Source organism: Lagopus leucura, unplaced genomic scaffold, assembly GCF_019238085.1.
Source record: "Lagopus leucura isolate 7727_CA_CO unplaced genomic scaffold, USGS_WTPT01 Super-Scaffold_806, whole genome shotgun sequence".
Classification (NCBI taxonomy): domain Eukaryota; kingdom Metazoa; phylum Chordata; class Aves; order Galliformes; family Phasianidae; genus Lagopus; species Lagopus leucura.
In genome coordinates this window covers 764,043-787,717 of record NW_024962260.1, presented here as the reverse complement: position 1 = coordinate 787,717, position 23,675 = coordinate 764,043, and the positions used below count along the sequence as shown (strand labels likewise).

The following is a 23,675-nucleotide window of genomic DNA, read 5'->3' as shown; positions in this document are numbered from 1 at the left end:
GTTTCTAAGAATGGGCTGTATTTTTACCCCTGATTCAGGAAAGTGGAGACACTCCATGTTCTGCTGGCTCTTGTCAAGTCTTATACAGAACAGCTAGACAGCATCTTCCCTTTGCATCACTCCAGGTGAATGTTATCATTGAGCACTTGCACAGCATCTCAGTAGTCCTGTGTGTGGCAGAACCCCTGGCTCAAGGAGTTCTTTCAATATCTGATCGGTGTCGTTTTGTTTTTGCCTTTCTGAGACAAGAGAAACTCAAGATGCAGTTTCCTGCTTTATTACATTTTTACACAGACAACACGATCTTGTTTCCACAGCATACATGTACTGTTTTTTTTTTTTTTAATTTAGTTAGAATGTGGAGCTGTGCAAATCACAGTTCATAAATCTCACCCACACATTACCTAGGACTCTTCCCTTCGAGGTCCCCTCAAATCCAGCCTTGGGGGAGGGCGAGGAAAGGACAAATCCTATTAACAATCCTGAATCCACTGGACTCAGTTTAGAGAGGCTCTTCCACTGACTCAAAGTGCAAGGAGCCCTGCGTGTTTCTAAAACACCACTACATGGACTACAAACAACCCCAACACACACCTTGTGTCAGGTGCTGACTGGTCCCATGTAATTGTACAGAATATTTTGAACTCATGGGTAAGCATGAGGGGGGTGGGGTGAAATGAAGCTAACAGAAAAGACTTCACACTCACATCCCACAGTTCAGTACTGAAGGGTTGGGGAGGTGCAGGGAGAAAGAAACACACTAAAAAAAATCAAGTTACACCAAGAGGTTTGTAGAACTTCTGAGCAAACCTTTCGTTTGGTTCTGACAACCACATTAGGCCACCACTGAAGCAGTAGCTTTCTTCCTTCTCCATCTGAAGGAAGAAATACTTCACCTCTCAATGACTCCAAGCTCTTTTTTTTCTCCCCAAAGCAGGGAATGACCCCAAGGAAAGTTTCTGCTCGGACAATCAGCCTAGGTGCTGCAGCAGCAGCAGTTGCAAGAACCTTCAAAGGGAGCAACTTGCAGGGAAGGATAAGGTAATGGCAACTGAATGATTAGTTTTCCAGCTGCTACTCCTAGTGAGATGGGGCAGTCTCCATCACTCTTCTGTTTACTTACAAGTTCATCCTTTAAGTAGCCGTGGCCACGTCTCACTTTCTCATCATCTATGCACAAAGTGTGAGCCACTTCAGGCCTTTACCTTTCCGAAGAGCACCTTCTGCCATCCTGTCACCTCATTTCCACAGGCTGAGAAGTTCCAGCAGCTTTGCCTTTCCAAGGATGCTCACAGCCATTGTCTAGTGCAGTTCTACACATTCAGGTTCAAATGCTCTCACCTGGGGTAAGGTCCTTGGGCAGGCAGACTTACTGTACAGGGTCAGAGTCTGAAAATGCTTAACAAGCTCATTTTCTGGCTGCCCATCCAGTGGGGCAGGTAGAGCTCAGTCTTAGTGTTTCTAGGTGGGCTTTCAGAGGTATTCAAAGGCAGAGGAAGAAAAAACCCACAAAAAAAACCCCAAAACAAAAACGCATACATGCTTCCCCGTGAGAGCTGCCCAGTTCCTAGGCTTGTTTACACTCCCATCCTCAATGACAAATGTCAGTGGGCTGTTCTGGAAAACACAGGCACAAACATATACACGCACACACACACACACAGAGTCCTGTTTGGGTCTTTTGCCAGATGTCCAATTTTCCCAACTTTCTGAGCAGGGCAGTCAGTGGGAGAAGCAGTTCCAGAAGTGGTGGTCCTTGCCCAGGAGAGTTTCCTATAGCAGTTACCTCCCTGGCTGATGGGCCAGAGTGGCTTCACAGCTTGCAGCCAAGTTCTAAGGCACCACAGTAAAGAAGCCTGAAAAGGCCAGAGAAGCATTTCTCAAGCCAGAAAAATAGTGTTGAGCAGCTTTCATAGGTGCAGTTGGCAGGAAACAGTCCTTTTTGCTTCTGAAACATGCCAGAAATCCACAGTGAATCAGGATGTCTGAGAGGAGGGCACTGGGTGGGGAGAGAGAGGCAATGCAGCGAATGCACAGCATGGTGCCCTGTTAATGCCCTGAAGTGGCTGAAGTGCATCTCCCTCCCTGTTGCTCAACTCCAGCAGAAGTGATGCAGGCAGCAGAACGAGCTGACTAGGTTGTGTTTTCAGGTAACTTGTCACGGTTCAGTCCGTACTGCACACTCACGTTGTGGTCCAGCTCCTCCAGCTCAGATGGGAGGGGGATGGCAAGTTCTCCCAAGTAGAGGGAGAGAGCTTCGAAGGAATCTTCAAGCTTGGAAAAAGGGGGCCTAGGGACAACAATGAGGAAGTGTGAGTGGGGAACATGAAGCAGAACAGCATGTGAAATGGCTGGGCCAGCTGTCCATCCAGGCTACCATCCCTGCACAGAGGTGTGAACAGGAACATGATTTCCCCCATTCCATTTCAGAGACAGACAAGATCACATCTGTTTGGGCTATTAGTTTTTACAACTGATGACCAGGAAGGTCCAGCTCTTCTGGAACCCTGATCTGAAGCTGTGAACTTCACAGCTAAAGTGAAATAGAATAAGTATTTCTATTTCATACCTGCTGCCTAGGTCTGCCCCTACTTTTTTCATGAGAGAAATCCTGAGCAATCAGTCCTCCTCTACCCTGTCTTAGATGTTGCTTAAGAGACCTTTACCATACGCAGCAGCCTCTCTTTCCAAGCTGTTGTCAGGCTTTCCTCACATGGAAGCCTTGGAGCATTCCCACAGAACGCTGGAATCCAGTCCTTTCCTGCTCTATGTGCAAAACAATCCTTCCACCAAGGGTAGATGCACACATCCTCCAAGCTCACCTAAGAGTTCTCCCAGCCCCAAACCTACCTGCTCTCTGGTTCCAGTCTACAGCAAATGGCAGCCAGAGGGAAAAAGGCTGGAGGACAGTCAGCAGGAACAAATTTTTCCCAGAACAGCTTAACATTAAGGCCAAAATCCAGTGTGCGTGGAAGACAGTCTGGGTCAGCATAAACCTGGCCTATGATCTAGGGAAAAATGAGAGGAGTGTTGAAGTACAGTAAGAGTCCCCAGATGTTACCAAGCAGGGAATTCCCATCATTAGGGAGGGGGCTCCTTCATTCAAAGTTTTAGGGTGAAAAGGAGAGAACAGAAACACCATTCCTCCTCTCCTATGGCAGTATTTGCAGGAATAAGCAGGCACTGCGCATATCAGACTCAGCAATATGGCCACTGTTGCAGAGGAATTGCCCAGACACTCTTTATCTCCGAGGTTCTTCTGCTGGAAGATGCAGGATAATGTACATCTCCCAGAGAACTCAACAGTGTCCCCCTGCTGTGTGCTGGTCAGGATGACGCAGCCCCCCCTGAAATGCAGGCAATGAATACAACCTACATCACCATCCCATCCCTCCTCTTCCATGCAATCATACAACACCTCCAGCAAAGCTTCGTATTCATGGAGCTTGACTTAAAATGGTGCTGCGAAGGCAACAGCACCACAGATTTCAAGTTGCTCAGTTAGTAGCAAATTGAGCACCCCACAGCCAAGGGTAGGGAGTGGAAAGAACAACTATAAGCAATACCCAGAAAGTTACAGGAGAGACATATGAGTGGAACAGCGATAAGTCCTGCCCCACCACTCAGAGTTTTGTGCTCACCACAAACCCCACTGTCTCACTGAGGTGTGCTCCACCTCCAGTGCCTATAGGGGACTTAAAGTGTACTAAGAGGGAACCTCCCCACAGCAGAGAGTTAGGGTGATCTGGGCACAAAAAAAAGGTCAGTGTCAATACAGATTTTCACATGGGGAGAATATTAGGTTTAAAGCTTCATCAGGTATCACAGAAAGGGTGTTATTTATAACTCTCAGGCTCTTCCATGCCAATAACCTCAGCACTACAACCTGCAACTACAACCACATCCTGTAGCGGGACAGCGAAATGCCTATTATGTATTTTGGCAGTGTTACTTCCTTATCTGCTTTTTGAGTGCTTAACTTTTTTTTTCTTTTTTAGCATTTTTATTTTGGTAACAATTGAAATGTTCATATCCTACCACCCCATTTTTTTTCCTAGATGAAACAACGGTTTTAATCCCACATACAGATTTTTTACGTTCCTAAATCTATCACTCAAAACCACAACATTGTCCAAGAGGAGGGCTCCATGCAAACACAGCTCCTGGTGAAGCCACAAAGATTTATGCACAGATACCTTCTTTGTTCTCTTTATATCCAAACACTGAAGACGAAACTGTGCTGGGTCTCTCCTAGTGTTCTTGTAACTGTTGCATTACCTGTATATCTAACACCTCACCCTTCATCTGTATTTTCACAGTCTTACATACTTCTGTAACTTAATTACCTTGCAGCTTAAGTGGTGCTCTCTGCTCTGCAGGCAGGAAAGCCCATTATGGCATAAGATTGTGCGATGGCTCAGAGATATGCTAAGCCAGCAGACCTTAAGGTGTATGATTCATTAACAAAGCTGCAAAGAGGTTTCAGTTTCTCCTTTGAAATCAAGTGCCTTCTACACTGGAAGTCCTGAATTTACTGAGGATATGCAGCTGAGCACTCTTTTATTCTGGCAACAAAAGTAAAAATAAAAATCATAGTTCTGGGGAACATCTCTTCTAAGAAAATGGATACTAGGACTGATCAGTACCTGATAAGAGGATGGATGTGGAATAAGCCTGCACTCCCAGCTTAATTCACTGTGCTATCAAAAAAGGCTATACACTCAATGACAGGGCTTGATAAAATGCATGAAAGGAGATGGCAACAGGGTAAGGAAAGTCCACTAAAGATGCCATGTTATGTCCTGGACTTACCTCACAAAGAACTATCCCAAATGAAAAGATGTCCACTGTCTCATCATAGCTCTGTCCTGCAGGAAACATATGGCATTCAGCTTTGTGACAGACAACTCCTCACCCAGCTATTCCAGGAACTGCCAGCATCTCTCTCAGGCTTGGCCTCCAAAGCTTAACTAATCCTATTCCCTTGAGGGCCCTACAAATGGGATACAAAGCAAGGCTTAAATCTGAGCAGGGTCAGTTGCCCCAAGATACGTGTATCAACTGCATCTTTGTATACACCACTATCACATATTTTAACTCTGCTTCTGTCTTGTACTGGGAAAGAAAAGGACAACACAGGGAAACTTCACATACCAGAGATGTAAGGAAATGCTACAGATAGCTATGGAAAGTGCCCATTTCCATTGACTGGTGTTCTAGTGCCTCTCTACATAGCATTAAGTCAGCATCCAGCTTCACCAGCAGCCAGTCCCCACTGCAGCGACTGCAGAGGTAATAAATTACACACTAGCAGTGCTCTGAATCTGGGAACACAGACTGGCTCCAGCAGGCCATTCTCTGCTTACAGACACACCCCTCCCAAGCCAATATCCAGTAAACAGCTTTTTTTCTAGAGGTGACGTCAGACTGCATTCTTGCTATTCTCCTGACAAATGCCAGGTCTGACACAGCCTTCAAGCAGCAGCCTGCAGGCCTTTAAAGAAAAACAGGAGAGTACACAAGAAAGCAACGTGAAGAACTGTTGAGCATGGGGAGAAGAGCCAAATCCTCTTTTCTCTGGTGAGCTAGGTTGGGCAATGCTGATAACATAGCCACCCCAAATGCTCAGCCCAGTCCGACAGACCTGCTTATTAGGAGGAAATTGAATCCATTATATTTCACCCTTACTTCAACTCCTGCAGGGACAGTTTTTCTCCTAATGAACACAGTTCATTCTGTACAAAACTGAGGGCTATAAGCCAAAAAACAGATTTCCCTGCACTTGGACAACTCCTATCCTCACCCCAAGCCCAAGAGTTCAGCAAACCTGTCTGCAGATGGCTTCTCCCTGGATCTACACACCCACACACATAAGCCTCCTGGAGTTTCATGACTCCACGTCTCAAGGGACAGTTACAAAGTGTGAAACTGTAACAGAAATTGTTCTGAGGTTCTGTCTTCTTTCAGGTACTGTACCGTAACAAGTTTAGTTTTGCCACTCTCCTGAAGAATCCCAGTGTCTGCCAGAAACATTCCCTCAGCTAGTATGAGGGCTTATCAGGACAGGTACAGCAAAAGAAGAGCAGATAGGGTACCTGCATGTATAAATACACTCGTGTGTTAACAGGTCTGAAAACAAAGGCTCTCATAGGTTTGATCGTTACTAAGGTTGGGAGCTCTCTGTAATCCTATCATCCCTATCCGTGACACAGGCTGGCTCCTCACCCGCAGCCTGGTATGACTGTCTCACCATTTAGCATCTCTGGGGCCATCCAGTACGGGTTGCCAACCACTGTGTAGCGCTTCTTCCTGTCGCTCTTCCGCAGGGTTCGTTTCTTGGCAGATGGCTTCTCCAGAGTGGGCTTTTTTCTTTCCTCCACAATCAGCCGAGACAGTCCAAAGTCAGCCACCACCACTGTCTTATCCTGCACAGAGGATTTAGAACAAACTGCTGACTTCCCCCAGCTCCTTTCAGGAGCAGAGAAACTGCAATTCCTGTTCACTGTCAGCAGCAGCGAAAAGAACAGAAGCAGCTGTGTCAGTACTTAATAGTTGAGATGAACCGACTCTTATAAGACTGACTGTTAATAGGAGACGCTATTAGGAAAGGGGGTAAGAGATCAGTGAAGAAACAGTGAAAGCAAGATCAGTCTGGAAAATCTTATGTGAAGATGAAATTCCCTTGTTTAGGGCACCAAACCCTCTCTGAAATTAGTCCCACTCTGACTGGTGAGGGCTGTGAACTCAACATCATGTGGAGAGAATCAGGGAAGGAAGACGACGTGGGGAAGAGATGCGTAGCTCACCAACTTGATTAAGCAGTTATGTGAATTCAGGTCTCTGTGAATGATGCACATGGAGTGCAGGTAAGCCTAGAACAGAAGAAAACTCTGTTAAGGGTTTCCAAGCAAATATATCCCTTCACAAACATCAACAACCATGTGCTAGCAGCCTGGCAGGATCCACAACCCCTCAATCATCATCCTACTGAAGCTGCTAACCCTGACCCAGGAGCTTTGCCCAGTGATGCAGGAACAGTTTGACTCACCATTCCAGAGGCAATTCCTTTGGCAAAGCTGACCTTCTGCTGCCAGGGAAACGGGTCCTGAAAGACAAGTCCTCACCAGTCAGGGACTGTCTTACCAACCATCTGGTGACAACTCCTCCTCCTCTACAGGGACTCTTACAGAAGTCAGAAAACAGTGATACAACTCCAGCAAAAAGGCACTTCCTGCTCCAGTCTACCCACAGCTAAGAAAAAGCTTTTCCACACAGTTCCACAGGAAAATACTATCAACAAACATCATAAGGCTGGCACACCCACAGTGTGTTGTCAACCTCATGCCACAATAAGTAGAGGCCTACCAGGCTTCCCCTCGGCATGTGCTCACCGCATTGCGGAGGAAGTCCTTCAGGGTGCCACCCTCGATGTACTCAGTGAGGAGATTGAGCTTCTTGTCCTTGTAAAGTACACCAATGAACTTCAGCACATTGGGGTGATCCAGGCTGCGCATCACTTTCACCTGGGAAACAGAGACACATCTCAAAGCATGAATGAAGCAACTCCTGGTAAATCCTCTCTGTACATTTATACTGCTCCTGTCCAACGGAGGACAGCATTCCTATCCTGGAGGTTACCCCCAGGCACCAGAGTGCACTCAACCCCTAATCATAAAGCATTCAATTACCTTTTGCCTCTTCATTTCCACATCATGCAATTAACCTGATCTTAGTCTTTAAGGAAAGCACCCTTGGGTTCAGCAAACTTCTCAGAGACAGAAGTTCTGCAGAGCAGCTATCCGTTCTGTACTGCATGTCAGGATCAGAATAGTGGCGTCAGCTCTTTAGGGAGCTGCCTGCCTTTAAGCTAAATGAGACTGAAAAACATGGTAGGCAGCCGCCAAGAAAATAGTTTAAATACAGCAGCAGTCTTAAACATCTTATGGATATTGGCCTGCATCACTTGTATTTGTGCAAAAGGCTCAAGGGAAAAGTCCTTTATGTATTTGCACAGCTGCTTGCATCAGACTCAGTCTGTTTTGTATCACTGAAAAATTAATGAACTGAGAGCTGAAGTCATGGCTACTGCACAGTGTAAGCAAGTCACACTTTGCTGCAGCAAACATTCAGCTGGTGTCAGGCTCTCTCTGGTGCAACATCTCCCTCCTTAGCACTTTGATTCCTGCCAGTCTGCTGGCACGATAATGCTCTCAGCGGGGAAGATGGAGGACTGTCACTGCACTCACGGCTCAGAAACTTCTGGAAATTTGCTCCTACCTCTGTCAAAAAAGTCTTCTGCGTTTCCTCATCACAGCGAATCAGCTCCTTCATCACCATCACCTTTCCTGTTGCTTTGTGAGTCACCTGATGGAAACAGAAACCACAACTACAGGCCAAGTTCAAGAATAAATAGCTCCAGTGCTCTTGCGACTCTTCTGAAAAGTAACATCCTCCCCCTCTATCCAGAGAAGGCATTAAAGAAAAAACTCAGAGCCCAGGGATCTGAAGAAAACAACATAAAATTTCTGCTTTTGGAATTCAAAGATTCTGTAAGTGAAAGAGAAACTCCCTAAAGCTGATAGAGGGTCATAGCAAGAGACCAGCAGCATCCCAAGAACCAGAGCTAAAGTCTCCTTTTTACGAAGCTTATGGCTGAGCTGTCAAAACCTCTGAAGGCATCAGATCTGTACTTGTGCATGTCTCAAGCTGCTTCACAGAAAGCACCTGCCCAGCATGATGCTCGCAGTTTATACACAGGTTCTATCAGCTGCGTTCTGTATCAGCAAAGAAATTAACGTTCACTTGCATAAGAAATGAAACCAAACAACGCAAAGCTACACTACACTTTGGTATGCTTTGGTATTAATGGAGGCCTGAAGCTGACTGGTTTCTGATGAGCATATCAAACTTAATCATGTGCAAGAACTAGGCTGCACAGCATGTTCACTTAAGGCAGGAGGCAGTTGTTTTACCATGCTCCTTAGGAGCAGTGTTTTGCTACCTACAAGAAATATCCCAATATGGCACACACCCAGAAAAAACACACCATGAACACTGGGCAGTGCACTTCCTAGCTCTTGGCACTGAAAGCATTTCCAATTCTAAGAGCTGCCTGTATCCAGATGGTTTATGGCATTCTGCTGTTTTCTAGAGGTTTCTTTTGATCAGTTCTGCCTTGCTTGTACAGATACAGGAGTGAATAGAAATGTGCCAAATTCTAATAAGTGAGTTTTCTTGGAGTCTCCCTTTGGAGTCGCTTTGCTTGGATAGCTAAATCTCTTTGAAATTTCTAGGTAACTAAATAACCACATTCTCTCTAGGAACAGAAAGTGACTGTTCTGACCAGACATGGTACTTGCTGCAACTAAAATTCAATCCAAAGATCAAGAAAGTTGTTGCTTTTTTGCCTCATACCTTTTAAATAAAACATCTGTCAGAAAACCTCTAGAATTGCAACCCAGAACATGAGGCCCAGTTATAATATTTCAGAAGCTTGTGAGCTTTTGCAAACGCTGTGGCACTTTAGTTCTCATTTGAACCACGGGACATAGCAGGGCTAATACAGGTGGAATACAAATGCATGAAATAATAGAACAACACAACAGAAGCAAGAGAACGAAATTCTTCTGCTCCCATTTGAAATCAAGCATCCATATATAAGTAGCGAGCCAGGGAACACTATGCATTTCAGCCAGGGACATGAAAGCCAGGGATATCTAATACCCAAAGATAAAGGGAAGTGTAGGGACAAAGACAAGGCAAGGCTAAGTGGTATTCTTAAGCTGACATACCAGCAGAACTGAAACAAGTGTCATCATGGAACTCCAAGAGGTCAATTTTAACTCCCAGAGCATGCACCCGAACAGAATGGCTATCAGGTAATTTGAGCAGAAAAAAAAATGCCTTTGTGCCATTGACTGTGGGGACGCAGATGACAAAAGCATGCGACAGAGGAAAGGTTCTGCTTACCTGGACCTGTTATTTGTCTATGAGCAGAGGAGAAGAGAAATATCCTCATTAGTACAGTATAGTATAGTAGTACTGGCCCACCACCATCCATGGAAACATGTGATGAGTGAGGTGTAAGGAGAGAAGTCCCATAACATGCTGAATATTTGAGTACTGAGGAGCTCATACCACTTTCAATAAAGCAGACAAAGCTGCCCTGATGCTGCAGGTGCTAGGATAACAGCTCCTTAAGCACCCCTATTCAAGATCAGCTTAAAGGCAAGAGAACAGAACTGCTATTAATGGAGATTTTTAACTGTGACAGCCATGTAAGAGCTGATGGCTACCACCACATTTAGGCTCTGATCACAGTTCTGAGCTCACTGAATCAGTCTGGCAAACCCTTCAGTATGCCACACTAATGGTGGAAGAGCAATACTGAACTGGGGACTTAATGCACTTCCCTACTTTCCCCACTTCACCCAGGTGCCTGCAGTGACATGGGCACTCTAACTCAGGAGATGAGCCAGTATAGCCAAGATTGACATTTGAAAGGGACAAAGAAACAGAGACATGGATCTCACTGAGCAGCCCAGGTGAGTTCCAAGACTGATCACTATCAGCAGGACAAAGAAAGGCCACACTGTCGAGGTTTACGAGATAGACTGCTGTAGACAAAGTAACTGATGAATGCTTGGGGAGGTCCCTCACCTTGATTGCTTGTCCAAAAAATCCTTTTCCTAGTACTTCTCCATGAATGAGATCACATGGCCGGAAGATTTGCTGGGAGCAGCTAGAAGAGGAACGTAGAGATTCAGAGCGACTGATGTCGCGGCTCAGGAGGAGGGGCTCCTTTGGAGAACTGGGGCCAGGAGACTTAGAAATGCTGTTGCTTCGCCTAGAAAGTAAAGGCAGTGAGATCAGTAAAGCTGCTAGGAAGCTTTTGGTTCAACATATATCATCATTAGCTCCTAAGGGACCAGTTTCCGGATGCATTTTAGTGCTCTTCACATCACAAAAGTCAGATACTCTCCCAGCACTGTGGAAGCTCCTCACAAACCCAGAGCAACTTCCAAGCCTGAAGTGCCTAACAACAATGCATCCCTGCACTGTCAATTAGAGGTGGAGCTCCTGAGGAGGAAGAAGCTGTGAAGATGCATCTTTCATTACTTCTAAGCGAAGATTAAAATACTGGCAAACGACTGAACAAGTGACTGAGTGCACCAGTCTATAAAAACAAGTTTTTTTTCCCAACTACCAGTCACATTCCCTTGAGGACACATTCTTCCCCAGCCATTGAAGGCTGATAAAAATCTGACTTTCTGTTTTCTAACCATAAAACCAGTATCTTCTCTATGGTAGAAGTAGAGCTCCTCAGTTTTATTAAGTAAAGCTTATCACCCTGACAGGGAACAAAGAGAGCGCATCCAGCAGTAGGATGTGAAGGCCTCAACTGCTTCACCAGTGGTTCATACCAAGGCTCATACCATGGATTAGTCACATCTCTGCAGTCATTTTCAACCACGGGGCCTAAGCACAGAGCAGCCCAGCCAAGGAGCACAGGGCAAAGACAAGCTAGTCAGAGCCTTCAAGGCTTCACCTGAGGGATCGTCGGCGGAGCGTTCCTTCCAGATTCTCCTTGATGTCCAGTGGGGAGATGGAGTGGGGAGAGATGGGGGACTTTATGTGGGTGGGAAGCCGCGAGTCCAACCGCAGCCTGTCTAAGCGCTGTGAGACAGGGTCATGCTCTATCAGCAGCTGCAGCGTCTGGCTTGTCTTGCGAATCAAGTCCTCCACCTTCGAGCAAACCAAAGGGAAGGATGGTAGCAAAGAGCAGGACTATGAATGGCAGCAGACAGAGGAGACACAGCAGAATGCCCTTCAGAAATCAGGGTTCAGTTTTGGTTTAGTTGCACACACCACAGTTGTCTACCAGACAAGACAAGGTAACAACACAGAAGTTTCTCGTGCTATTCAAAGCCTCTTCTGTTCTGGTCAAAAATAACAGACCAGCTTTTTTTTTTTTTTTTTTTTTTTTTTTTTTTTTTTTTTGGAGAAGTGTCTGAAAACAACACAAGATTTCACCCTGAACAATGCTAAAAACATTGCTAAAGCTGTTGTGTTCCTAATGTTCTACCCAATGCCAGCAGTAAAATCCTCACGTAGTGAAAGCAGAGGTGGTCTCACTACACTCTCGCAGCATCACCTGATAGCTGTAAAAAGCATTTTCTTGTAAATGCAGACACCAAATATATAATTTTTTTTCAATGGTAACCTCATACCTAGGATAAGCTGAACCTCTGTCTATTACCAGATGCCTCTAAGGTGATTAGAACAGCAGACTTCACTATTAATACACATTAAGTCTTCACAGCTCTCCATCCTCTAACATGCCACAGCTTTATGCTTTCTTTATCATCTTCCTCCATGACTGAATGCCACAAATTCAGAACTGCATCCTAACTGCATTTCCTCCTAATTCCCTCTTCAGCTAGAGTAAGCAGCAAAGTTTGTCTTTGTGCCTGTTCTTACTGCTAGCACGAGTACCATGGGTGAACACATATACTGTATGTAGGGTGGGAGAACAGTGCCAAGAGACAGAACAGCTTTAGGAAGAGAGATGAGAAGGAGGCTTTAGAACAGAACTCTGCCCACCTCCTCCACCTGTAACGTACGAATGGGAGCTCCGTTAATTTCCAGGATACGATCTGCAGGGTGGATGGCATTTCGGACATCTGGGCTGATGTGCATCCTGTTAACTCTAAACACAGGTATTACAGTGGTGAGGAAAAAGTCAATTTGGCCAGAATCATCAAAACTGTTTGACCTCTAATGCTTCCCTTTCTATTAGTATTCCCTTGAAGTAAAACAACGCTAATTTCCATTAGAGTAAGTGCTTAGGTTTGAGCTGGTTTGGGGAGAGCTTATCATCTGTTCAGTGGCAAAAATTGCTACTCCATTACAGTTCTTCAATGTTCCCGTTCCACCAAGAAAGACCTCCACAGCAATTAAAGCAGCTGGCAGGACAGCAGTACTGCAGAAGTTTTACCAGCTCCCTCTGCACAGACATGAGCTTTGCACACAGCCTTGTCATACTCACTCCTTCACTTGGACGCCAGTGGCATAACTGGAGCAGCCGCCCTCAACAGACACGGAGAAGCCCCTCTTGCCATCAGTAGCTGCTGGCATGGAGATGAGTGTCAATGTATAAGGCAGCTGCTCGCGCAGAGACTCAGTGGAATGTTTTTCTATCATCGGTGTCAGCACAATCTGGTTATGGCATTTTCCACTGGAAGAAGTGAAGAGAGTCATTGTAGTAGCATCCTACCCCTCACTGCCAAACTCACACTTCTGAGTTATTGCAGTGGCCCTATACTACAGTTTTGATGCTTGTTCCACTCCTTTCTCCCCCCTCTCCCTCCCATTAAAAGGCAGCTTCCTGATATTCCTTAGCCTAGCATTAAGCTGAACCACATGGAGTCAGCTAAATGTGGCTTACACATAGAGCAGGGAGCAATGCAATTTCCCATTGCAATTTCCCATTGGCAAAGCATGCAACTCTGTCTCACCAGTAGAGAGTGGAATGCTGCACCAGTGCATAAGTGTCCCCATCCTCAATGATCACTTTGCAGCTCATACAGGCAAAGCACTCAGGGTGATACTTGTATTCTCCAGCCACCTACAGACAGAAAAGGGAAGTGCTCAGCAAAAACAAAATCCATCAGCATTTGCAGCTGCTGCCTTCCTCTCATTGATTTGGTCATTCAGATCTCAGAGCTGGGGAGCAGCTTTTACTGGAGAGTTTCCTTAGCCCATTCTGCCTTTCCAGAACCCCATCCCTGCTGCTTTGTTTGCAAAACTTCGCTTAAACAAACATGTCAACATGCAAAGCAAAGCCTGCGTCCAGGAACCTCTGTTACATTTGGCAGCTGCTCTGCTATCAAAAATAGTTGATAGTCTGCTGCAGACTAGTAAACAAGATATTAAACCTTCCTGTTCACTTGCTCTTGGCATGATAACTAATGTTACGCCTGAATTAATAAAGCTGAAAGGGCTTTTTTTTTTTTTGGCAGGCAGGCAATGCACAAATTAGGATACTTCACCCAACAGCTGACAGGGAGGAAAAAAAAATAAAAAAATAAAAAAAAACAGTAAGCTGAAACTAAGAAATACTTCTGAAGGATATTTTTCTACATTGAGGTTCTGTTTTCCTTATGATAATTTCCCTTATTGACCATATTTTGCAAAGACAGGCAATGAGAAACTGTTTCAGTACTACTGTTAAGTAACGTTTTTATTGAGGCTTTTGAAAAATAATGGGTTTATTTCATTCTTGACAGCTTTAGAGGTTACATATTTGCAATGCTGGGCAAGCAGTGGAACCCCATATTGTGCAGGAATAGTTCAGTGTTTTAAACCAAGCAGGACTAACGCCATTTCAATTCAGCACTGGCCTGAAACCCACTCGCACTGTAGTCTAGGTGGCAATCTTCCCCAAAGCCAGAACTGCTGCTTATCCTGAGCTGACAGGTCTGACTTTGCACTGCAGAGGAAAACTACCCTACAAACACCGGTGCTCTGTGCTACAGAAACTGGCATCCCATCGCTCATCCTCCTATTTCTCATTCTCGTGCATTTCAACACCTTCTTCTTTGTTCACATGCTTCAGATCTTCATGCTCTCTCCTTTAAGTCACTCTTGTTAAAAATGAATGTTGATAAACCTTATTGTAGATGTCTGATACAAAAGCTGTATCAGGAGAACTATCAGTTTATTTGGTTGTTTGCATAGTGAGGACAACTCCCAACCAAGGACAAGGAGTTGGAGGCAGGTATAGCAGAGTCCTTACCATCACAGGTCCAGTCATCAGCAGAGAGCAGCCATGGCAAGATTCCCCAAACTTCCCCCAGTAGTCTTTGTGGCAGTACAGCTTCCCATCTTTCTCATAGTACCAGTTAGTGAGGGGATCCTGGCATTCAGAACACCTTGAAGGAAACAAAGAAGCACAGTTCCAGTTAGCAGTGAGTCACAGAGCAATGGAAAACATCCCCTCCTGCATGGAGAAAAGAGGCACTCAGCAGAAGCTCACTGCTGGCTGTTCTAGTTACTGTGTCACTAAATCCCCCCATTTGTCAAGGCATTTTCAGCTGAGGATTTGTACCAACACCATGGTTTCGTAAGGACAGGTGGTGTCGACCAATACGAAGGAAAAGGCAGGCTTCCAAAGTTTCAAACAAATTCCATTCACTTCTTAGAACACATCAGTTGGTTTACACATTCTGCATTAAAGATATTAGTACCCTCTCCCTCTGTGTGCAGTTGGCAGGCACACAGACAGCTCTGCTGTGTTTCTACACAGCGTTTCTATAGAACAGCCTTCTACCTGAGCACCTCTCTCCTTGGCTACTTTAGGAAATGGAGGTAGGATCCACTTCCCTACGCATTACAAAACCAATTTCACACCAAGCTTTGTGGAAGGCCCCCCTAATCCTCCACAGACCACCTTTTCCCAAAAGCTCCCATTTCAAGAAACAATCATTATTCATCCTTTATCTGCAAAAAGCCAATAGACAAACAAAGCCCTCAAACAAGGAAAGACATGCAGCAATTCTGCTGCAGATATCATTTTAGCAAATCACAAGCAGAACCCAGGTCTTCAGGCTTCCTGAGCACCAAATAATCCTGCCTCAGCAGGACATGCTGGGAAAAGGAATTCAACTTCTGCAGCACACAGGTGTGACTTAATGAAGAGATAAGGCCACAGACAGGACTACACTCCCTCAGCAGTTGCACCACTGAGGATTATTCCATGAGCCCTGGGCAGCATGTTCTCTGACTTTAAAAGGAAAACAGTCTGGCACTGGCTGTTTCTGAGCGCAGAACCCAAGGCAGGTTAGTGACCATTACTTGGTTTTAGGCAACACCTCGATGCCTTTATCAGCACAATGTTTTCCCAAAGGCTGGAGGAGGAGTTTCTTCTCCTGCTCAGTTACTGTACTGGAGGGGAACCCCAAGGGAGTTGTAAGCGTGCCCTCCTGCGCAGCAGGGCTCTCTACAGCACCAAGTGCATTAAAGGCAGTGTGTGGCAGTGGAGGTACACGTTTCACATGCTTCCAGTCTAAGAAGAGAGCTGCTGCTGGCCTCACCTTTCACAAGCTTTCTAAAAGCTTATTTGTGCCAAAGACATTCCTTGTAAGCTCCACCAACATGTAACGAGCATACTGATATGAGATGCTGGTTGTGATCCAACATGGAACCAACTCCAACCAGAGTTCTTTACTCTGTCTCAAGAGACTGCCAAGCAACAAGATGAAGCTGCCTGTAAGTAGCCTACAGTTTTAGGGGAAAACACACCTCAGTATTTAATGCCATACCCTGCCCTCAGGAAAGCTGCTCCTTCACTTTATACTGTTTGTTCTCCCAGCTGAGCAGCTCCAAATACTGTTTCCCCTCCCTCTGTGATGGGAAAGGTCTCCACCACGTGCAACAACTCCTGTTAACTTTTGAGCAGGGGGAGCAGTAACTTCACCTTACTACGAAGGGTACTTGAATTATTATAGCCCAAGCCTTGGGGCACTGTCAGGGTTACACCCTGCTTGTGGTATGCAAGAGACCTAGAGGGCCCTGCGATGCATTTTGCCTTCAACCACTAGTCCTTGGCTTTGCTTGCAGTAAATACCCCAAGCTGAATGATCAAGTAGGTGAGTGGGAGGGAGAAAGAACAAGTGGAGACCAACAGCAAAGATTTCTATCACCCTGTGGCAGGAACATCTGGCTCAGCATGGGTGAATTGGATCCCTCAGACTTACCTGACTTCTGCGTGCATGCCTGTACCAGTGCATGCTCTGAGCATGATTACATCTTCAAACAGGGAGCTGTGACCAGACCTGCACCTGGGATGCAGACAGCAACACTGCAGACTGGGGACTGCTCTACCAGGACTTCAAGAGCCACTTTTCTGTCCAAGTTCTCCCCAAGCAGGTGGGCTATTTTATTTGCTTTTAAGCACAATACCTCCTTAAACTTCTTTACCCCTTCTACAACTTCAACCACATCTTTTTCTACTTAAGAAACTTGAAGTTTCTACAAAAACAACACAACTGCAGTTGCTTCAGACAGGCTCCAAAAGATCACATACACTTGTCCTCCCTTTGCCTTCCCCCTGCTTCCTTACTGATTCTAACCTTTTTGCTTCCATCTGGAAACAAGCACTGGTATTTAATTTGCAACAAACCCATAGCAAAATGAAGGTGAGGGGGTGGAGCCAGCAAGCAGTCAGTTCTTTGCTATGCAATTAAACAAATCTGGGCAGGACAAGTTTGCAGCTCAAGGCTCAGCACCCCACCCTGGGCAATGAGGCAACAGGAACAAAGCAACCAGCCCCAGAGAAGCTAGGTGCTGGTAATGGCTCTAACTGGCTGTTTCATCCCTCACTATCACTTAGAAAGGCGTTACATTTGTCAGGTGTTGAGGGCTGACAGCACACAGGTATAGTTCTAGGAACGGTTTCAGTGCCTTTACCCAGATGATAAAGGCATCACATGAATGTTCCACATGACTTTCACTCAAGAGATACGTCAGATCTTTATCACAGAAGGTAGAAGCATTGTCTCCTTCCTTTCCCACTTCACTGTTGTGCGCAGCATTACAGCACTGCCATTGCTTGTCCTCACATCAGCTGAAAAAGAAATTCAGTTACCTCTAGAGAAAGTGAACAAGCTCATCTTTGCCAGTCACTGCAACCAAAAGAAAAGACTTCTTGCTTCACTTTTAGATTACAAGCAGCTAATCCATGATTGGCCATTCTTATGGCATAGTAGCCAGGCACAGTAGCCAAGCACGGTAACCACATTTCTTGGAGGACTGCTAGCAGCCCTGCTTGATGTGGCTCTTCTTGCACACTAGCCACCACTTTCAGATCTGCAGAGCTCTTATTATACGGTGAATCTCCACTTTGCATCCTTAGTAATTAAGAATAATTTAATCTGCCTCCTGTAGTCATCCTCCAGGAGCCCCATCAGCACCTAGAGCGAGGCCCTGAGAACGTAATGCTGCAGCAAGAGTTCACAAATCGGTGCTTGATGGCTGCTTGGGTTTGTGGGGGGCAGTGGGAAGATCAAGTGGCACCACGTACCCAGCCTGGTTTTCAGCGAGATGGAGATTCAATCCATGGGACATCTCTTTTACATCTAAATGAAAGCCAATACCCTCATGGAAGCAAAGACTTCCCTGGCACTGAAGAGATGATCCCTTTGAGAAGGGCTCATTAATAAAATCTACCCCCCACACACTGTCAGGCTGGATCAGTTACTGCTAGGCTCCAAAGGACTGCGGTTCCAATTCTGCACGCAGAGGGGAAGAGGACAGGCTGTGGACAGGCTGCATAACTCCAGCCTGCAGCTATCCCAAAGGCTTCTCAGCTGGGCCCAGCACAAGTGTGTGCTCTGGCTCTAAGAGATACTGGCCAAAGAAGCACAGATGCAACAAAACACAGACTAAGTACATAACGTTTAAGCTCTGACTATGCAAAGCTATTTTCATGCCACTTGGTGGGTGTAACTATGGCTTAGCAGGATGTTCTCTCTGTAGTACAAATAATGAATGGCTGCTCACCTGCCTTCAGAAAGAGGATGCTTTCACAGAAAGTTGCTGCTGAAGTTTAGCCATTGCACAGCAGTATTTACTCCTACCCTACTCTGTGCTAACAAAAGGCTACCCACCTTCAAATCAGTACACCAGTGTTTGTAGGAACAGAATCAATAATGTGCAAATCCACGCAGAGGGGACAGGAGAGAGACAATGGAACTGCCAGCCCCCATTTATTCACCTTATCAGCACATTAGCGTCAGTCACCATCCTGGCTGCACTCAGCCCCGCTAACAGCTTTCACCATGGAGATGTAATGCAATCAAAGCCTTATTCTGTAGCCTTTCTCAAGCCTCACTTGTTTGACTGAGCCAAAAATGGTTGTTAATACAAACCAAAATATCACGGGACAAGAATCATTTCCATTTAAGTGAAGTGTATGGCAAGTCCCTAGTTACCTGCAAGGTACTTTATTTCTTTCTCAAACAAGATTATGGATTGCCTCACTGCAGATTACATCATCTCCTTGAACTCCACAGCAGCATGTGGCACTCCCTCAGCCCATACTGTGCCCCAATAAAGCAGCACTGGAAGAGATGCAAGTAGCAGCAGCCGCAGTAATCTCATTCCTCTGGCAGTGGAGCAAAGCACAGGGGCACAGGGTAAAGCAGTGTGCCACTCTGTAATGCAGTCTGCCCGCCTGGGCTACACAGACACTGCTCTGCAACACTGTGCTTTTCCTCACAGAGCAAGGAGGGAGGCTGGTAAGCAGCACCTTTCCTCAAAGCACCCTGGGTTGAGGCCAGCTGTTCCCTGCACACAAGCCCGGATCGCACTCTTTGCACCTCACATGCTAACTGCTTAGGATAGCATTACAGGGGTGAAATGACAGCTTGAAGATCAACTGCTAATCCCATGCAAGACTTACCGAAAGGGATCCTTGGGAGCGAAGTAAGCAGGGGCTGACAAGTAACTTCCCATCTTCAACAGTGGATGAACCGGCTCAGCCACAAACTTGTCCAACTGCCTCTGAACGGCTCTGTTCTGCCAACATGGCAGCAGCCAGTGCTCATTTAATCTTGCGCTGATTCAGACACCTCACCTCTCTTTCAAGCTGCCCAAGGAATGCCAGGTCTCTCGTCTGCTCATTTCTTCTCAGATTTTTCCTGGCTCCCAAGGCTGAAACCATCCTCTCCTGCACTCAGCAGCACTGGCACCCTTGGGGAGGATAGAATGACCGCTACCCAGCCTAGTTAGACATGCTTCTGCAATAGTTCTTCCGAGCTCTGCTGCTTGCTAACTATTGTCAAGTTTTTCCCTTCTCTGGATCCACCCAAGGGTGGGAGGGGAGGAGGAGCCATTGCAGGAGGACAGCGTGTGGCTGCAGAGGCTGAATAAGCTCTACTTCTCTGCAAGGCATGGGTGGAGCTTTGATCCAAAGGGGGCTGCATTAGGAAGTGCTGAACGAGGGTCGCTTTTCCCGAGTCATTAACCTGAAGTCACTCTTTGCAGCAGTGCTACTTTCTGATGGACAAATCGAGGAAGGCTGAGACTAAGGAAGACAGCTAGCCACGTCCCCTTCAGATTAATGTTTACTACATGCTTCCCTAAATCCCGTACAGTGAGCTGGGATATACTGCCTTCACAGTCTGTTTGGTCATCCTCTTGCAGAAAGTAACTTCCCAGGGTGCTTCATCCAAGGAAAATCAACTTTTCTTCCAATGCTTTCAACACAGAGATCATTCAATCACTTAACCTAATCTGCATCTCCTGGAAGGAAGCTGAGAGGTATAAATCAGCACAGGCAGTACTCTCTCCTACTTGCAGCACATGTAGTTACATCACTTTGCTTGCTCTGAAGCCAAGCGTGATCTCTAGTGGCCAAATCAGCTAAAACGGTTAGCATGAAACTGAGATGCAACAAATGTATGCTGCTGCACTGAGCTCTCCCATTTCTGTGCAGTCAGCAAAGCCTGGCATGCCTGAACGCAGCCTGAAAATCGTGCTATGTTCCAGAGGCAACACTGCTCAGATGTGCTTTTACTGGAGATGCTCGTCTCTGTTGGCATATTGTCCGATGGATGCTTGGGGCTGAGCCTTGGCTACAGATTTGACAGCTGCTGCTTGCTATTGAAGTAAGCAGAAAGCCAGGCAGCATTTTTCCCCCCTTCTTAAACAGCCATCTTCATGAAAATAATAATAAATATATGTATATTTTCTCCCTTTTCCCTCATGCAGTTTCTAAGCCCGGCTGTAAAAGCACAGCGAAGTGCTGCAGAGCCCAGTGAGGCTGTCAGCTCCAGCACGGATCTAATTCCTTCTGACATTTCACACAGCTCTACTGGAAGCAGCAACACGGTGAGTCTGTGTCTAGGAATGCGCTCTGGTCTCCCACATTCTCTATACGTTGCGTGCTGTAAATGGAGCAGTGCTCACAGCCCAGCACTCCCCTGCTATCAGCACCACCCCACAACACACACATACCTCGGGTGCATCGCAGGGCCCCTCCTTGCCGCAGTATCACCTACAGACAAAGGCTTTTCCCCACAGAACTGCTACCGCGGGCTGAACTCCCTCCAAGGGGGATTCCACGTGACCTCATAAATCCCAGCCTTACAGACAAACCTTTGAAGTTTTGATCCACAGATGTGATAAGCAGCCAGCTAGTCTGTGAATGAAGCCAGTAGATAAAGCCTAACTTCAAAGTAATAAAAACCACCCAGACAGCTCAGCACCTGGGAAGGGATTTTGTCTGAGACTTCCTTAAAGCCAAAGGACACATAGTCCGAATGTCTATTTTAAACAGGAAACATCTTATCAAAATGATTTTACTTCAGCAGGAGCCCCAGCAGCAGTCAGTAACTTTCTTAATCCTGTGCAGAACTCTATTCTTACTTCTTGCTTTTGTCTGTATGACCTATTTGAGAACGCAACAGCCCTGATAATAGGGCTCTGGAAAAGGTGCTAATGTATTCATTCATTCTAGATCTGAATTCCTGCCAGAATGACTGCACTTCAAGAATGTTGATGAGCAGGTGGAGGGGACCTTTTCTGTGTAATTTTACCGATACCATCTCTAAACACCAACGTGCACCAAAGCAAATTTATTTTTAAACAATCTGAGGTCAAGTATCTGTATTTCTCTCTTGCAAATGCTGACACCGTATCTCTACTGCACAACAGGGGCTGCTTTCCTTCCCGTGCTGTGGAATTGCACAGTGATTTTTGCCAGAGATATAAGCCTGAACATTACAGCTGGCAAGAGAAGGGAACACGTGAAAAGCTTCAACAATGACTGACTCAACATGCAAAGTGAGCTGCAAATACCACAGATTTTACAGCTTTGTCCCCAGAAAAATGCATCACAGCTTTGTGATATTCAAGTGATTAAGAACTTTAAGCAGAAAGGTTTGTTGCATAGCTAGACACCTTGTTTACTACAGTTTATTCTGTGCAATAGCACATCTCCAGACAGATGCAGTGCTCAGCCTATCTTCCAGCCCTAGGATACACAGATTTACCCTGGCACAGACAGGCACTTCAGTATGTGTGCAGACTGGTGTAAGCTGGGGAAAAGGCACCACTTGATGCCTGAAGAGGCTGCAGCAGGTCTTTGTTCCAGCATGGGTGCAGTTTGGAGGCATTCCAAATTCTTCAATACAATCCTAACACCTCATTGTATTTCCAAGGCGCTTACACCTAACATATGCTTCACTGGTGTTGAAAGACAGAGTCAAGCTCCTGACATCAGGTACTGAAACAAACACCGCTTGGTACGCACACACTGCTGAGTGAAAGCTCTTGCACACAGCTCTTCAGTAAACCAAAACCAACAGTGAAGTGAAGCTCACCTTTGTTACTGCACCTCAGCTCTAAACAGCCGCAGAACTTCAGACAGCAATGCCTTTCAGTATCCAACATCGCAGTGGGATGGAGAGAGAGCCCAGACATCCCCCATACATACCTAATGGCTGCAGACCTACTGAATACCTACAGCCCAAGAAGCAAACAAAGAAACTGAGACTCCTCGAAACTTCATAGATCATACATCATTTCAGAAGCAGCTACTTCTGATCTGTAAATGATGACAGCATGTAACTGGTGGCAGCAGGACTGGCATACAGCATCTTTACTTGCTTCCTAGCTTGCTGCTTTGTCTGTGCAGACTGCTGAACTCTTTGGGGGAAGGATCCCATCTCACTCATATGGAAAGCCTGGCACATACTGGTCTGATTAATTGTAATTACACTGATATTACATTCTCTGATAACAGTGTCCTAGAAGGACAAGCTGCACAAGTTAACTAAAAAGCTCAGACTGGAACTTCCAGCTCCCCTAGATACAAAGGGCTGTCATCCATGTCTCCAAGAGCTGTTAAGATTCACCTGAGGAATGTGACCACTTGCACCTGCAAAGTGTTACTCAATTCCTTTGGATTTTTAAATTCCTGAGCAGCTGTGGCAACCTGTGTGCAAACAGGCACTTAGCAACTATTCCTCCCTACATCTGATAGCGAGCTGCTCTATTTCAAAGCTGATGGAGTCGTCATTAAAGAGGCATTCCCAGGGGCCTGCAGGATTAGTGGAGAGGAGCTGTCACCTCTGAGGCTCTGATAGCTTTATGCAATTCCCAGAAACTACAGAAGGATCAGGAAGATCCCTCTTTTCCTGTTCCTGTCATATTTCACATGCATTGTTACTGAATTTTCACCTGGTGTGCGTACAAAACCTGTCTGCGTTCACAGCTGGAAGAGTTAAAGGAAGATTTAAAGTAGCAAACACCACCTCATTTCAAATGCATCTCAAACATACCTGTGCTTACATCTTTATCTGCCAACATCGGTACATTTCAGCTTCACATCCTGTCACTGCACATCTATTTGTCCAGTTGTCTGTGGGGAGGAAGCAGCTCTCAGAAAATGAAGGCCTGTGCCAAACAGTTTGAACCAAGAGAGCTGTACTGAACTCTATACACAGCCTACGAGGAAGAACTAGATCCAGGGCTTCTTCAGCTCAGTCTAGCCAAGACTGACAAGAGACACGATTGCTGCTTGCAAACAGGAAAAGGTTACTTGAACAACAGAAGGGGGGTTAAAAAGCTTGCTTTCCACATCCATTGTGAGCACAACTAGAAGAAATGGA

At 45.8% G+C, this 23,675-nt stretch overlaps 1 protein-coding gene and 1 long non-coding RNA gene across 4 annotated transcripts in view; one reads left to right on the top strand and one right to left on the bottom strand.

Moving 5' to 3' along the window:
* Positions 1 to 261: 261 nt before the first annotated feature.
* The window catches only part of LIMK2 (LIM domain kinase 2), a 30,479-nt gene continuing 7,065 nt past the window's right edge, over positions 262 to 23,675 (bottom strand). Inside the window, exons 1-15 of one of the 3 annotated variants that reach the window (XM_042865803.1) lie at positions 19,463 to 19,855; positions 14,798 to 14,933; positions 13,518 to 13,627; positions 13,049 to 13,237; positions 12,604 to 12,709; positions 11,549 to 11,745; positions 10,660 to 10,846; positions 8,278 to 8,364; positions 7,392 to 7,523; positions 7,049 to 7,105; positions 6,807 to 6,872; positions 6,251 to 6,425; positions 4,813 to 4,868; positions 2,851 to 3,008; positions 262 to 2,290 (exon numbers count right to left, since the gene is read on the bottom strand). In XM_042865803.1, the coding sequence (XP_042721737.1) occupies positions 2,134 to 2,290; positions 2,851 to 3,008; positions 4,813 to 4,868; positions 6,251 to 6,425; positions 6,807 to 6,872; positions 7,049 to 7,105; positions 7,392 to 7,523; positions 8,278 to 8,364; positions 10,660 to 10,846; positions 11,549 to 11,745; positions 12,604 to 12,709; positions 13,049 to 13,237; positions 13,518 to 13,627; positions 14,798 to 14,933; positions 19,463 to 19,515 (1,866 nt within the window). In that variant the 5' untranslated portion in view covers positions 19,516 to 19,855 and the 3' untranslated portion in view covers positions 262 to 2,133. Of the gene's footprint in view, positions 2,291 to 2,850; positions 3,009 to 4,812; positions 4,994 to 6,250; positions 6,426 to 6,806; positions 6,873 to 7,048; positions 7,106 to 7,391; positions 7,524 to 8,277; positions 8,365 to 10,659; positions 10,847 to 11,548; positions 11,746 to 12,603; positions 12,710 to 13,048; positions 13,238 to 13,517; positions 13,628 to 14,797; positions 14,934 to 19,462; positions 19,856 to 23,675 lie in introns of those variants that run through there. The other 2 variants (XM_042865802.1, XR_006177855.1) reach the window with 2 other exon arrangements.
* On the top strand, positions 16,633 to 20,886 carry LOC122176860. Its single transcript, XR_006177856.1, has 3 exons — positions 16,633 to 16,645; positions 16,820 to 16,929; positions 20,773 to 20,886. It is a non-coding gene; the product is annotated as an uncharacterized LOC122176860 (long non-coding RNA).